The sequence below is a fragment of a genome, unplaced genomic scaffold (assembly GCF_019419815.1).
Source record: "Pyrus x bretschneideri cultivar Hongxiangsu unplaced genomic scaffold, Pyrus_bretschneideri_v1 Contig33, whole genome shotgun sequence".
Taxonomy (NCBI): domain Eukaryota; kingdom Viridiplantae; phylum Streptophyta; class Magnoliopsida; order Rosales; family Rosaceae; genus Pyrus; species Pyrus x bretschneideri.
This window is the reverse complement of record NW_025999646.1, coordinates 231,792-249,399: the sequence shown is the minus strand read 5'-3', so window position 1 is coordinate 249,399 and position 17,608 is coordinate 231,792. Positions and strand designations below refer to the sequence as shown.

Genomic DNA, 17,608 nt, shown 5'->3' with positions numbered 1-17,608 from the left:
AATCTAAGACATCCTCAATAATTTTAAACAACAAAACCACAAATTCTAGTTAAATTTCTTTGTCAGCAAAGCAAATTTTATAAATTTATACTCTTAAAAAAACATACATAAATATATCATCCTAATAATTTTGGTGCTCCTAATTTTTTTGGGCCACGGACGGTTGCCCTGCCCGCTGTGCGAACCCTGGTTGTAAGTGAGAGGTCTTAGATTCGATTCTCGGGAAATTTGAATTCGAAAATCACATTATTACTAGCTCATTGTAAAGTTAAGCACATCGTCTCTTCATTAATTTAGATAATATCATTTATTTAAAAAAAAAAAAAAAAAACACACACACATCAACTTTTTAAACATAATGCCGTGTTTTGAGAAACGTGGTTTTTGCGGCGGGCCCCCGAGAACTTGCGCCGTTTCATGTTTTGACAGTGCTCAAAGCACTCGTGATTTTATTTATTTGTTTGTCCTCCCAACGCAAAATTTAAAACTGATATGAACTATTCAGTATGTACACACACATCGTACGAAGTTTTATTTCTTCTTTTACTAACATTGACTTTAATCCTATTATCTACGACCATCGGCGATAAAGTGATTTTTATCTTCAATTCTAAAAATATATGGAATAAATTAAAACACATTTATATAGCTGAAATAATTGGTGTGCAGAAAAAAAAAAAAGTATGAAAATCCGAAAACAATTTTGAAATAAGCTTTCACACTTCAAAAGTATCATTTTATATTCTAAATTTATAAAATCGTAAATAAAAATTGATAAAATGTGTAGAATGACGTTTGTTGAGTGTCAATAACAATACTCGCATATTTACACTAAAAATGTAAAATTGATCAACTATGCTCCGCCTAAATCAAAGACCAACCCAATTGTGCTTCGTGTCATGCTTTGCACTATAAATATAAATTTAGTATTATGGTCTAATAGTATTCCTCTTCACTTGTAAGTGAGAGGTCTTAGGTTCAATTTTCTCCAAATGCGAATTTGAACCACATTATTGCTAATCCATTGTGTGCCTAAGCTTGCCCCTCTCCCCTTTAGTGTAGATAATATCATTTGTTCAAAAAAAAAAAAAAAACTACTCTTACCACATATTTGTACCATCTCTTTAATGTAAATGAGACCCATATGTGTTGGTGGATTCTATCAACGTCGTGCCGAACCATATCAAGCATTCCTAAAACTTTAAGCCTAACCTATCTACTGTCTGGTGGTATTCCTCTTCGCTTAGGAGTGACAGATCTTAAGTTCAAATCTCATGGATGGCGAATTCAATACCAAATTAGGCTGTCCATTGTGTGGCTTAGCCGAACTCTCCCTCCTCATATCTAGTTCAGCTACCATGCTCCCAATTGGGCCTATTGTATCCGGCAATGGTAAATAGCCCAAGCTCAAAGTTCATTTATTGACCCAAAAAGGCCCAACGTTTGTTACCAAACATATTGAAATATGGCCCAAATATAATTCACAGGCCCATATCACACTGAACCGGATCTAAAACAAAAAAACCGGAAGGAAAAGCGAGAGACAAAAGCTCGGACGCGGAAGAAGAAAGCATAGCAAGTTACAAAATCAATGGCGTCGTCGTCAGCTCTTCGGGAGCTTCAGCGCGAATTGGAGGCCAAAGCTAACGATCTCAGCAAAATCCAAAAAGGCAAGTCGTATACTTATATATATATATTTATGTATATGTATATACAGTTCACTTGAACCTGTAAAACCCTAGCGTGGCATTTTTGCTCCTTCAGATATTTCAAAGAACCACCAAGTGAGGAAGAAGTACACTATACAGCTCGGCGAGAACGAGCTCGTCCTCAAGGTCTTCTTCTTTCTCGATTGCGTTTTATCTATTTTGTGTTTGGTTACCGGGAAAACGAGTTCAGCTAACCTGTTGACTACCGATATCTGAAAAATGTTAACTTTCGCTTAGTTGGAAGCAAATGGGCTTTGTTGTGGTTTTCCTAAGCTCGCGGATATCGGTTAACGATTGAGTTTTTGTTGTGTTGGTAATGTGATTGCTTGTGCTTGTAGGAATTGGATCTCCTCAGCGAAGACGCCAATGTTTTCAAGTTGATAGGTCCGGTTCTTGTGAAGCAGGATTTGGCAGAGGCTAGGGCCAATGTGCGAAAGAGAATCGAATACATCTCAGCGGAACTGTATGCTTCTCGATCTTTTTCATTTATTTATGTATTTGTATTATGGTTTGTGTTCTACTATCGCAATTTTTTTCGCAGTTTAGGATATCATTTCGGATTTTAAAGTTCGTGTTAGATTTTTTAAGATAATCCTCAAAATCAATCATTTCGAGAAAACTTGTAAGATCAAATGCACAAAATGTGATTTAACCTAGGTTTTGTGAACGATTTCAGAATTTTATGATAAAGGGGAAGAGTTTGGGTTGAATGTTAGAATTTGGTCAAACGAATTGGTTCTGTTTTGGTAGATTTAAAATTCCAACTATTATGTTTCGAATGATAGGTCTTGATCATTGATCGCAATGCTGGAAAGTGGTATTTTAAAATGGAAGCTAATGAACCAAACCTAAGCCTTTTCTTTTCAGAAAATGAATATGTTTCTGAGTTTCCCATGTTTGGTTATATGCGGTTTATGATTGTTAGTCTAAATTCCAAACCATCAACAAACAAAATTCTTTAAGGGTAATTTTCTCCCCACTAGATGGGGAAGGACCTGGGGTTCGGTTAAAAAATTCGGTTTCCTGGATGCTGAAAGGCTCACTATAAAACAGGACGCCTAGTTTTCACAAAATGAAGTCTGTGTCAATTGGGACAAGTGATATCCAAATTCTTGGGAAGGATGTGCATTATCTAATAAGAGAATGTTGTTCAATGTCTTCATGCTCATTGCCTTCATACGAGTAACTCTACCCCTAAGTTGTAACTGAAGGAACGTGAGTTTTTGGGAACCCAAAAAAGGGGAGAGGAATGAATAATGTTCTCTGATGCTGTGCATTATGTGCCTAGGCTTATCATGAGAAACCTTTTTCGTGGGAGCTATTAAATGAATCTTACACCAGTTGTCTACTACATTTTCCGGTTTGGGATTGACCTTGTAGCGATATATGTGTGGGTTGGATAGATGGTTTCCCAACTTTTACATTTGGGTGCTTATATGACAATTATGTCTAGTTTATCCCTTTTCTTCCTACCATTGTTTTTATACTGATCGGACTCGTGTTTAACTTCTGGCATAACTATATTTATTCTGCGCAACAGGAAGCGTCTGGATACTACTCTTCAAGATTTGGAAGAGAAGCAAAATAGCAAGAAAGAAACGGTTTGTATTTTTCCTTTTTCTCTGCACCTTAACTGCTCTTTTATAGTGCCAGAGTTGTTCATATGGTCTCCTGGCTTTGATTCAGTCGTGATAATATATCTATAGCATTTGAGGAATTTATTAGAGCTATACGCCTATGAAGCACAAATACTTTAGTTTGGTCGTGTATCCCGTATCCGATACTTGTCGGATACTCTTGGATACCTATCATGGTCAACTGATACGGCTTTGACTTAATGGATAGGCATATCCCACATTTGGAATACAAGTATCTGGCTTTTAGAATACCTTTACACTTTCACATGATAAATTAAGATGAGAAAATGAATAGGAAACAAAGCCTTCGTTAAAATTTGATGATTACAAAGAGTGCTTCTAATTGAACAATGAATATAACTCTCACGCTTCTTCTTTGTATGAAAAGAGGATTAGATTTCCAACTTTTCTTCTCCAACAAATTAAATGAACTTGAATTTATATATTTCTGTGTTAAATATGTTTGAAAGAATATATTTTTATTTTGTATCACCGTGTCGTATCGTATCATTGTATCCTATCCGTAATTCAACATTAATTGCTTCCATAATACATTCTATCTTGCAGATTTTAAAATTACAGCAGAGGGCTCAAGCACTCCAGGCTGGAAAAGCGAAGGCATAATCGTCGTAGTTGGGTTTCGTTCGTCAGATGTATTCTAAGAGTTTCTGTTGATGTTTCGTTCTTGTTTGTTCAAAGATACAGTGCCAATCATAAACGCTTTTTCGTTCTTGTTTGTTCTCAATTGGTTTACCTGTGTCATACACATGTATGGATGCAGTGGTGGATCCAGGGGTCACATGTAAAAGTCCACAAACATTTCTTAGACACATAATAACCATAAAAATTAAATCATAGTTTCATTATTCATAACTTAAATAACAAATAACAATACAAGTTACAATAGTAACAACGCGTTTTCATATTTTGAAAACTCTCCATCATAGTTTCATTATCAACGGAAGAAAAAACAGTGCTTTCAATATAAACCACCATGCTATCACTTAATCATTGATCTCGCATTTAGTTATGTAATGGACTCTTTACAATATTCATAGCAGTAATGACTCTCTCCAATGAAGCTGTAGCAACTGGTAAAACTAAAGCAATGTAATTATCAAATACACATAATTATTTTACTTTTTTGGCTGTTGGTGTATTTTTTTATTTGTATTAAACTAACTTGACCTAAAATGATGTAGTTTTGGTCATTTAACATTTAAAAAAAAATTAATAATAAGAAGAGAAACTCTTCTTTCAAGCATTTTATCAAACAGTTGGAGACCATGTATGAAGTCAACTCCAATCATCAAAATGGCAGCACCCAAGTTATCTATAGACATTCATGGAAGTTCAGGGTTAGCTGACCCTCCTCTTAGTCCATCCGCCACTGTATGGATGTTCCCTGGGCCTTTTTATTTTTCATTTGGTATGACTGTAAACGTATGAAGGAATGAAAATACAACAATTTCTGATTGAGAAGTGTTGTTGTAAATAATATTTGAGAGATAGGAGAGAGATTGGGACGACAGAGAGAGATAGAGAAAAGGGGCTCAACCGTTGTAGCTTGATTAATGTTGCCTCGGCTTTGTGACTTTATTTATACTAATCATGATGGCCATTACTTGCAGTAATACAAATTGCAGCAACAAGATCAATTTTACAACAGTGCAATTGAAGGATGAAGTCTGCTTATAAACGTTATATTTCAGTTATATCCAAAATGAATTATGCTGCTGCATCATCATAATATGATTAATGCCTTCATAAAACAAGCCTAAAAAGATGAGGTCATCGCTAGGATCTTGGTTTAGCGTTTATGTCACATCCTGCCCCGGGCCCCTCCACATCCCGGGCTCGACTCCGCCGTAGCAAAATATTGTCTGCTTTGGGCCCCGACCACGCCCTCACGGTTTTGTTTCTAGGAACTCACGAGCAACTTCACAGAGGGGTCACCCATCCTGGGATTGCTCTAGCCCAATCTTGCTTAACTTCGGAGTTCCAATGGAACCCGAAGCCAGTGAGCTCCCAAAAAGCCTCATGCTAGGTAGAGATGAGAATATACTTATAAGGCTTACATGATCCACTTCCTTGGGTGATGTGGGATATAACAATCCACCCCCCCCCCGGTGACCAAAATCAAGGCGTGCTGGCCGTCACGTGAAGGTGACGTAGCAATGTGCGCAATGCGGAAATGATAATGATATAAAGAAATGTGAATAACTAAGAACCAAGCTAACTAATTTACACTAAGCAAATAAAGTGCAATCCCGATATTTAAGTGTGGTTACACAATAATCAGAGCATAGGTAGCCAAAGTGTAGTCTAGCAGGACAAGTACTAATTATACAATACCAGAGGTGGTCCTACATTAGTGATAATTTGTCAGAATCGCCGTCAATTTCCTCGTAAGCCACCAATAAGCACTCCTACCTAAAACCTGGAGGGGCGCAAAACAGAAAGTGTGAGTGGGTAAAAACAAAGCTTTTCAAAACCATTCACTTATCAAAGGTAATAACCCCTCGTTGTAAAACCTATATAATTTCCCAGAAAATAAAATACATACGTATATCAAAACCATGCTCAGAATAACAAAATCCACATTTATGCCATGTCAAATATCTTAGAATAAAATATGTAAGCCAAATGTTATAAATCAATGCAAATGATATCTTAGCCGGAGTCACTTAATATGACATGTACGGTTGAATCTATAGCTCATCCATCTAGCCAGGAGTCACCTAATATGACCTGTATGGCTCAACCAATAGCTCAAGAAATATGCCTGCACACGAGTCGGAACCACCTAAAGTGGTCTGTACGACAGGACTGGGTGTAAATAAATACGCTCAAGTGCTATGATCACGTGAAGACTGTGTGAATGATCGCGAGTCATCTACGAGTTGGAACCACCTATAGTGGTCTGTACGACAGGATTGTGCATCTAACTTGGATCCAAGGTGAGCGTATGGTGCGGGAGGTGAACATCACGTGAAGGACTGTGCCCTTACCACGGGCGGGAGCACTAACACCGAGGTGCAGGTTTATGAGCTATAATACATCTCAACATAATCATGTAACTCACATCCACAATCTATAAACTCACCTGACACTTACCTGAGCTTCTGCAGCGTCAAAAATAAATATGTGCAACTACTAAATGCATATTCTAAGTATAAAATATTTGGCATGTCATTTCAAAACATAAGTCCATTTAAATGAGTTTTTGGGAAAAATACTAAGCATATATATATACATATATATATATATATATATATATATACTGAAAACCAAAAGCCCACTCACTGATATGTGGCAAGGTCGTAACCCCTGAGCCTGGCCTGACTGCACTTGTCCTCTGGAAACGTCTCACCTATGTGAAACAACTATTTTAATGTTATTTTAAGCACATAACCAAAACTAGGTAATAACTTCTCATACGTTGCTCAATTGGGGTATTTGAATATACCATCGTGGCCTACTCAACCCCATGAACATCCCTATATTTTTAGAATAATTTTCTAAGTTCCCACGCCCCCTCATGCACCAGCCAAGGCACGTGCCTAGCACATTGACGGATTCCCTAACGACGTTAAGGAATATTTCGTTAAATAACAACATATACCGTTAATTTTATCTGACGCCGTTAGCATATTTCGTCAGCACGTCTTGATTTTGGTCGGGGTGTGTCAGTTTAGGATTTTGGTAGATCATGGATTGAAACTACACATTGAAATAAGAATTTATTAATTGAAAAATTATTTGGTAACCATTTTTAATTTTCAATTTTCAAAAAAGTACAAAAAATAAAATTAAAACTGAAAATTAAAAACAAAATTATTATCCAACGGCGTTTACACTTGTTTGTAAATTAGACGTCAATTATTTCATATATATCGTCATCAATTTAGCTTTTGGAGAGATTCTTGGGGTGGAAAATCTTGCTTTGAAATAGGGTTTCATCACAGTAGCACTAGCGGAGGAGCAGCTGATTGCCACTGATTGATGTATTTTATCCCGCAGAAGAAGTCTCAATCAAATGAAATAAGACTAGGGCCAGTCACTTCTGTTACCTTAATTGATTCAAGAAGACAAGACTAGCCATATCTAATTCAAGAGGGACAAGAGACACTATCGATCTATCTTCAACGAAAAAACAAATCTATCTATCTAGTGCTCAAACTTTATGTAATGGAGTAGGATTCTCTCATTTTCAGTCACCTCCTATTTGAAGATCATGATTAAGTTACGTCAATATTTAGTGTTGATTTCTTTATAAAGAGAAAAAGAAAAACCTTTTATTTAAACAGTTACGATTAAATCACATCAACATCTGATGTTAACTTCTTTATCAAGAGAGAGAAAAAAAGAAAGTGAGAGAAGAGAGGACTGTAGGGGAGAATCATACTCCCAATTTAATGATGGTTCTAGCTTTTTAACATTTTCATGGGATTGGAGTCTTGTCATAAAAGCATGTTGAGAAGGAGCGCATTGAAGGTTTTTTTTTTTTTTTTTTTTTTATAGAAATCATCTCAAACCTAGTTGCAAAGGCGAAGGATTAGTTACTTAAGAGCAAAGAGGAAAAAGGAAATGCCATGGGGGACTTGTTAAAATAAGTTTCTGAGAACCACTTATTTCTTTTTAATAGCGACGGACTTCTTCACCTCAAAAGTCATTCTGCACTAATCTCTTGTTTTAATTCTTTTATTCAAATTATATTAACCGATGCACAATTTCAGAATTTATACCTTTAATTGTGTATAGCATTTCTAGATCTTTGAAAAATGTGTCGGCGCTAGCTGTGCGTGAAGGTTAATTAGAAGACAAGTCATTAGATGGTAGACTCGGATAATGCAAGAGTGCATTATGACTTTTTAGAAGTTTCAATAACCAAATAGAAAAACAAACCAGAATGGAGGCAATGTATATAGTTTCCATGCCACAATGATCACATTCAAGATACCAGAATTGGCCATCTTCTATCATGCTCAAGTTTAATGTCAATCTAAAGGGTACGTCTGGACCTCCCCCAACCTCCATGTTCATTCATGCACATAGTCCAGAACCCAAACAAATTAGTATGATGACAGTTCATCATACCCAACATTGAACTTAAATTTGTACATCCCTATTTCAGATATTGGATCCACACTTCCACCAATCAAATAGTGAACCCTAATGTTTTTTTATGTGAATAGGGTTACTTAAAATATTACAAAAATTCTCTCTCTCTCTCGCACGCGCACATTCACTTTGGACGTGCTCTGCAAATCTTTGCAACATTTTCAAGATCGGTGCTCAAGCCTCAAGCATTTCAGTCTTTTTTGTTATCGATGCTCGTCGAGAAACATCTGTAAATCACCTAAAATACATTGTAAACATATTTCCAGGCAATTCAATGTTTTAAATCGGTATATATTCAACATGATATCAGAGCTTTGGGTTTAATATCCATTTTATTTGTTCGTTGCAAGTTCGCAGAGTGCGAAAAGATGCATGCGACTTAGTGACATTAAATATAGTGAGTAGTAGTGTTGAAGAAGGGTGATTTTGGAGAGATCAAAATTTTAAGGGTAATGCTAGGAAAATTAAATTTGGAGACTAAATTTACAAACTAAATGATGTGTCACCAATAAAAATGAGTACATTATCAATGCTTAAGTAATAAATCAATCATCAACTTTTATATAATTTAGTTTCTAAAATTTTGTCTACAAATTCAGTCTCCCTAGTATTATCCAAATTTAAACCATTTTTTTGTAAACTACATGATTTAACGGTTGATGGTTGGAACATCATGTCATATACAAAATATAGTTTAAAATTTTGATTTCCTTAGCATTTATGTCGAAGAATATGCAGGAAACATAAAATACGTTGCACGTGATTATTTCCATTATCTTCAAATACGTCATCGATGTTGTCATTGGCAATATTGTTAATTTCTGACAGAAAAAAAGAAAAAAGAAAAAAAAAGGATTTTGCATCGACTCGAGTATGCTCGACCTCCATCACCTACGGCACGCATGCTTCGCATAAGTGACAAGAGACTGCGTTTTTTTTCATGACGCTTAGACACGATGGAAACCCACTAAAGCTGATGAAGCACATGTGGATGTAGCCACCTTCCAACTAGGGTTTAGGATTTTTCTCCTTGTTTGGTAAATAAGGTTTAGGGTTAGGAATGCATTCTTTAGGGTGGTTTTTCCTTTTCGAAACGCTTTAGGGTTTTTTAAGTCAACAGCTGTCTAGGGTTTTCGTTCGTAAAATGACTGATGATTGTTATATACGTATAATCAAATGTAACAAGGGATTAATATATACGTATAATCATACGCATCATCAAAGGAATATGACTGATGACTGTTAGATGCATGATGAAATTGAAACAAAGCAAGCAGCCGCTAGGGTGATATCCGTACGTACTGATATGACAGATATTGGATCAATCCTTCAGGCACTAACAAAGGTGCTAGTTTGCTCTCAACCAATTCGATGGATTAGTGCACATGTACTTATTACTTATACACACACACACACACGTGCAGCATATATGTATGTATCTGGAGCAGGTGCAGAAACAATTCCGTATTAGTCTTTTCTGTGCATCGTCAAAATTAGTAAGATTGCTGTTACTTGACCTTAGTGGAAACATGCAAAAGGTTTATGATTTCTTCTTTGATTAATTTATACTGAATAATGCTAGGAAGACTAAATTTGCAAACTAATTTATGAGTGAATAATAAAAAAATAAGCACATTAATCAAAATTTTAGTAATAATTCAATCATCAACTTCCGAATCATTTAGTTTACAAAATTTAGTCTACACATTTAGTCTTCCTAGCATTACTCAATTCGTACCTTTATATGACCACGAAATGTAATGAGTTATCTTTGTGTGTATATATATACTATTGGTGATGCTAGAGAGACCAGCCAATATCCATATTTTCTAGACCACATCATGTGGTCTAAAAACATTGTCTCTGTAACATTTTCAATCTAGTATTTGTCCCCCTTTATATTTTTTTTTTCCATTAACAGCAGTCACATGAGATTTGAATTTAGGGCATAATTCAACTAATTAGAGACTCGATTCTACTATAATTAGAGACTCGATTCTACTAGACCAAATGGTCGTTCTTATTTTTTTTTATACAAACGGTCATCTATTGTGTTATCCCCTCTTAATTAGGTCCATGATATATATATATATGTGTGTGTGTGTGTGTGTGTGTGTGTAGGGGAATAGTGCGCGCGCGCTCTCTCTCTCTCAGCTTCTTATTTTTTTTCATACAAACGGTCATCTATTGTGTTATCCCCTCTTAATTAGGTCCATGATATATATATATATATATATATATATATATGTGTGTGTGTGTGTGTAGGGGAATAGTGCGCGCGCGCTCTCTCTCTCTCAGCCCACACATGAGCATGAACTCAAACTCAACTCACTGATTAAGTTTTTTGGTTAATTAATTAATTTTAAGTAATTATGATCAAGAAGCGCCTTAATGTATATATTCAGTTTCAAGCCAGTTCTCTAGTGTAATTTTAACACATCATCAACGCTCGCATGCATTATTCTCTGCAAACGAACACAGGAACAAATGGTAATATAATATATAGGCTTATAGCAGCAGCGCCACTTACTGAGTATAGATACTAAATGGTTAAACCCGTGGCCATTTAGTAGTACTGCACAGAAGATGCCATATTGTTAAGCTTCATTATGATACTGACTATTAGAAAAAGAATAATTAGTGAGGATCCTCTCCGGATTCTCTTTGTGAGGATTCTTGTGAGGATTTTAGGGATCCTCACATTCTATCCGTTTATCGTACATCGTGCGGTAAAAAATCATTAGGTAACGTTTATGTTTAATTTTAAATAAAAAATCAACATAATTTATGATCACGTAATGCACGAAGAATGGATGAGATGTGAGAATCCCTAGGATCCTCACAAAAAGAATTCAGATAAAATCCAAATCCTATTAGTCTATCAAGAATAAATAGGTCCCACCCATGCATAATCTTAAAGGTGTGTACATAATGAACTGAAATGATGTGATTAATTAAAAGGACCACTTCCAATGATAAATTGCTTTTGCTCGGTGAGTGAGACCACTCAGCTTTCCCCAATCCATCTTAATCAAAGATAGCAATTTAGTGAAGATATTGAGATGCCAAATAGTTGATGGCTTTGTTTTGTGTACACACACATGCTGGCAAACTGGCTTACTCAACTAGACAACAACTGCGCCAAAGCATCTATTCTGTATATAATATGTCAACTTCAATTCATTAGTTAACAAAAGCATGCATATATATACATGCATGGTTTCCAAAGTCAAAAAAACCCAATTTCAACAGCTCAAACTCAAAATTGCCATTCCAATCTCTCCATGCTACCAAAAACATTCCCTTTTAATACACATATCAACCTCAAACATTCCATTCTCTTCCCTTCTAAACATCTATTGAGCTTCCTAATCATGTACATTCCATATTCCATTAGGGTTCTGGGAATCGAATATATATATATATATATATATATATATATATATAATCCACTGTAAATAGTCCATTTATATACACTGACGAAACATATCCTACTCCTAGTAAATGGATAAGTAGATAAGTACGAAATCTCAACCATTAATAACCAAAATGTGGACCATGAAATGATAGGTTCTCACAGGGGAGATCAATCTAGTTGAGTGACAAAGAACCACACTTAAAAGAGCTGTCCGTGATCGATGAGTTTGCATAAACTTTTAGAAGTTGAAGAATCCATCATGCATGCTCTGCTCTGCTCTGCTGCTTCACGGCAGTGTGATCATTTTGCTTCTGTTTGGTCCCCAATAGCGTACGTCCTGATAATAAACTAGTTAATGGGATACGCTGGCCAATCACTTTAAGTGGTGAGGAACATTTCTATATCATTTTCACTACATCTACAAGATGCAAGTAGCTGCCAACAAACTCTACAACTCTTAACTTATGCATGCATGCATACATTCATACAATATTATAAATATGGTGCGTATGTGCGCATGCGCAGACATAAACATGATTATACAAATGTATGTGAATGTTCGTATTCTTATGCTCATTGTTTGGCATAATCTTACACCTACATACATAATGAATCACCTACATATATATAATATTGCAACTAATCTTTTGGGATATAGCAATCATCTATGTACAATTTTATCCCACCACCAAGTTAGGTGACTGCACGATAAAGCTAATGTGATCAATGCGGTGAATTCAATGAAGTTGTCAAGCGAATAATGGAAAGAGTGGAATTTAACACAAAATTTCAAGTGCAGAATTAAATGTTGTTAACTGCTTGAAATTGAATTACTAGTCCTTAATATCAAGAGTCTTATAAAAAAAACACATGTTTGGAATTAAAAAAATGAAAGTCATAAATTTAGGGGGTTGAATAATTTGTATTCAAATGAGATTGTGGAAGATTCATAAATTTATGGAGTTTAATGGAGTTCCATATACTTCATATAAATTTTGGGTGAAATCATTAGAAATATTAAGGGCTGAGACTTGATTTCTTAAGGCCTAAAAAACACTATCAAATCCTTCTAAATCCATTAAAATCCTTCATCTTTTAAATACTTCAAAATCTAATCGTAATTGAATACATATGAAGTTTTATGAATTACTTTAAAACTCGGAATGAATACACTCATATTTCCATAAAGTTTTACAGACTCCTTTAAAATATTGATTTTTAAAATCTTGATTGAATACCTTGGTCTTCCATGGATTCATTTAAAATCTTAATTGAATACATGTGAATTTGTAAACTCTTTTAAATTTGTAGTTGAATTCATCTCTGTATATAAGCCTAAAAAATAATAATGGAGGACATATATATATATATGTATGTATATGTATATGTGTGTTTGTGTGTGTGTGTGTGTGTTTATAATATTAAGATGGAAAGATCACGAGTTAATTAGGTTGAAAGAGGAGAAATATGGTTTAACCTTTGGTCTCGTTGGGGAAGGTGGATACTATAATGAGTCTAATGACTAAGGTTTGGTACACCAGAAAATTACTAAATTGGGGATGGGACAGGTATTATCAACTTCTGATAGGGAGTGCATGATATTTGACCCACATTTGGAAACTCGTGTGCTCTGCGAATTAAGCAAGTTAGGTTTTAGGATCTCTCTTTTATTGTCTAAACTAAAGCAAAAAGCTAAATATGATCTTTTGTTTTTTTTTTTTTGATCTGAATGATCTTTTGTTTAAAGTGTCTAATTAGGAAAGGAACTTGATCCATTCCGTAGGCATCTTAACCTAATTAATTAATTTAATCTGGCCAACTTTACGATTTCAACTCTATGCATGCAAACTAAACCACCAAATATTCCTTTCAAAGAATCTTTCATAAGTTCCAAACATTTAGGTATTTGATTTAATCAACATTGGTGTTCTAGTCAACATGCGTGACCATTTCCAAGACTGCAATCATCAGATCCACAATCTGCAGAAATTGAAGACTTAGGTTCTCCATTAATGTAGATGATGATGATGGCTAGCTCCTAATTGATGATTTGGGTAAATTACATTTTACCCCCTTAGGTTGGAGTCGATTTCAATTCCTTATAACGTCTTTAAAACATTTTAATTTCATACATTTACTTATCATTTTATTTCAATTTCATACATCCATTAAAAAATCCGTTAAGTGATGACGTGGTGATGACGTGACTACCAAATTTGTACCATGTGGCAAAAATTATAATTTTTATGCATTTAAAATATTATAATAATTTATCCTATTAAAAAAAAAAAAAAAAAAAAGAAACCCATCTTCTTCCTCGAGCACACCCATCCCACCCCACCTGTAACCCCACCCCCACCTCCCCAACAACCCCCCACCCCATCCCACCCAAACCAAACCCAAAACCCAACCTTGGGTACCAGATATTCGAAAAGGAAGGGGTGCATTGTAGGGGAGGTTGGGGGGGGGGGGGGGAGGGGGTTGCAGGTGGGGTAGGGTGGGGGAAGAAGATGGTTTTTTTTTATTTATTATTATTTTTAATAGGATAAATTATTATAATATTTTAAATGCATAAATAATTATTTTTTTGCCACATGGCACAAATTTGGCAGTCACATCAGCACTTAATTGTTTACTTAACGGATTTTCTAACAGATATATGAAATTGAAATGTTTTAAAGATATTGTAAAGAATTGAAATCGCCCCCAAACCTGAGAGAGTAAAATGTAATTTACCCTAATGATTTGGACGATCCAAACACAACAACTTCAACGCCGGGGAGATCATAAAATTAAAATAATCTCGAGTTTACGGTTTAGGGTTTAAGATTTTAATGGATTTAGAGTTAACTAGTTGAATGATTAAAATTGACAGCCTAATAACATAAATTGTAACCTATTTAATGATTAAAAATCAGAGTGTGACAAAATAATGTTGAATAATAAAATATGAACATGTTTGACAAAAAAAAAAAATATGAACATGAAACACTGATGTGAATAGTAGTGGGCCGATGGTCCCTTTCTAAAATATGAAAATGATGTCATAACGAGTTGCTTACATGGACCCTAATTACTGGGTCGATTTAGTTTTTCAATTCGTGGTATTCATGTGCTACTTAAATAACTGATGTGGAATTTAACTATTGTGCACTGGCCACGCGTCTCTCTGAAATCTTAAGACATAAAATGTGTAGATTGTAAGACAGTACTCTTGCAAAACAACATATATGTATGTGTAAACATCATAATCAACATTCAACACCATTAGCTAGTATATTAGGCACTTAATCGGGTATAATGCTGGAAAGTCCCATAACACTACTTTTTCAAGGACCACATGATGGAGAAGTATTAGCAATCTTATGATGACCCATCCTTTTTACATATGCATTGGACCACCTAAATTTGCCCTCCATTTTGGCCATTGCCCGTGGCCTCCTAACCATCACGGGAAGAACCAACTTCTTTCTCTCCTTTTGCTTTCTTTTTATTTATTTCCTCCAGTTTTTTTTCAAATCTAAGATTTGTGCTTCATGGTCCATGAAGCGCATGAGTGGTACCAAAAAAGTTCAAACTTGTTATGCGATATGGTCACATGACACTTTTTAGCTTTTCATTTCACATACATATACAACCACTCATATATGGTGGAAATCTTCAACAATGAAAGAAAAACGAACCCTTAATCTAGCCAGATCCTAACTTATTTTCTTCTGACGACCCTCATTTGAGCTAATCCTAGAGCTTAATCTAATATATAATGATATTTGGTTGTTAAGGATTGTCTTCCTTAACTCCATCATACCTCACATGGTATTTTGAAATTTTTGGCACAGTGCACCTAATCATTAAGGAGGTTCAATGAGGAAAGAAGCATACACACACACACACACACACACATACAAACACACATAGTCCTTTTCATGGAGGCTTTCCCAAGAAATAAGGATGTCCAATAAGGAGAGAGAGTCCTATAATTGCATATATAAGTAAATTGCTCGACATAGTCACTAACAATGGAAGAGTGGTAGGGTTTCTTCCTAATCATACCCAAAGACGCACGTGGTGCACGTGCCTTAATGTTGATGTTGCCCCTTCAACTACAAGGTTGGCTTACTACTGCAAACACACCAGGTGGGCTTTCATGCCTATTAAATTATTAATCACATCATCACTAAACCAATGACACGGATTATACTCGTTTTGTATTCGTCTAATTATCGCTTACTTATCTGCTAAAGCTGATGACAAAACTCATTGAAAATGAGAAACATCCCCATCTTTCATATTCAGTTCTATAGTTATTTTGATCCAAAAAATTAGGGTTCTTCACAAACATCCTCATCTTTCATATTTAGTTCTATAGTTATTTTGATCCAAAAAATTAGGGTTCTTCACAGACATCCTCATCTTTCATATTTAGTTCTATAGTTATTTTGATCCAAAAAATTAGGGTTCTTCACACATACTCCTTGAAAGGACCGGAATCCTACATACACCTAAAACTGTTAAATCCCCATTTTAAAGAAAAATAACCCATGTATACTGATTGTTGTTGCACCAAACTGTTATTTTACTATACGTGCAGACTTTCTTTTTGTCGATTGATTCTGTAACTAAGCTTTTTGGAGAAAAGATAAGGCTAATTAAGCATATTAGCAGTAGTAGTTTATTAATAATTGCAGCCAAGTAAGTTGCGTGGAATAATTTTGATTGAAAAATATGTTGCCTCTTCAACTTTGTTGTTGACAGACAGTCATGCTTTCCAGGATAAAAACAAGGGGTTTTTGAACTTTAATCATTCAAGAAGACTAAAATTTAATAAAAATCTGGTGCTAGATTAAATATTGATTTTAGTCCTTAATTTGTACTTAATTCAAATTCAAATTCATATTATATTTTTATTTTTATATTTAATAGATAACTTATTTAATGTTATTACTTTAAATTTTAAATTTATTATTATACACATTTTAATTCATTAATTTTATTTAACTTTCTCTAAACGTCCTTATCATAATATATTTTACTAAATTAGTGTACCGAAATGCGCAGTACCTAAATATATTGTAGTGAACTAGTGACACATAAGAAAATATGTAAAAACATAAGTGTTCCGAAAATCCCGTACCTAACTATATGATACTAAATTAGTGTACCGAAATGTTGGTACCTAAATACATTATACTAAACTAGTATACCGAAATATCCGTACCTAAACATATTATACTAACCCAGTGTACTGAAAAATTTCAACGAAAATATTTTCTTATATAAGATGCTTACCATAATGAGAATTAAAATTTATAATATTTTCATAAAATTTAAATTCATAAAATTATAAATAAAAAAAATAGACATTGAATACATATGGTGGCATTAAATAAAGTCTAGGGACTAAAATCAATTTTTAATCTTGTATAAGACATTTTCTAAATTTCATCTTATTTAGGGATTAAAATATATTTTTCTATAAAAGGGGAACCAACATCCCATATGCCACATTGTGCATCAGCTGGGGCACAAATTTCATGCACTAAGATCTCATGGAGCCAGCAGATCTGCATTGCATGATTGGAGGTTTCCATATGGGAAATTAGCATTATTCTAGATTAACTGATCCTGACCATCCAATAAAACCCTTTTCAATTAATTAATTAATTAAGCCATGATCATCTGTATGTATAATGATCAACATGCAGACCACAAACATTAAA

The 17,608-nt window shown here is 34.7% G+C and overlaps 1 protein-coding gene across 1 annotated transcript; it reads left to right on the top strand.

The window, feature by feature from the left end:
- The first annotated feature begins 1,536 nt into the window (after positions 1-1,536).
- Positions 1,537-4,203, top strand: LOC103951271 (prefoldin subunit 6). The gene is made up of 5 exons (XM_009362607.3): positions 1,537-1,670; positions 1,765-1,835; positions 2,048-2,172; positions 3,250-3,310; positions 3,914-4,203. Exons 1-5 carry the CDS (start codon positions 1,592-1,594, stop codon positions 3,968-3,970), a joined length of 393 nt encoding a protein of 130 aa, XP_009360882.1. The 5' UTR covers positions 1,537-1,591; the 3' UTR covers positions 3,971-4,203.
- Positions 4,204-17,608: the final 13,405 nt, after the last annotated feature.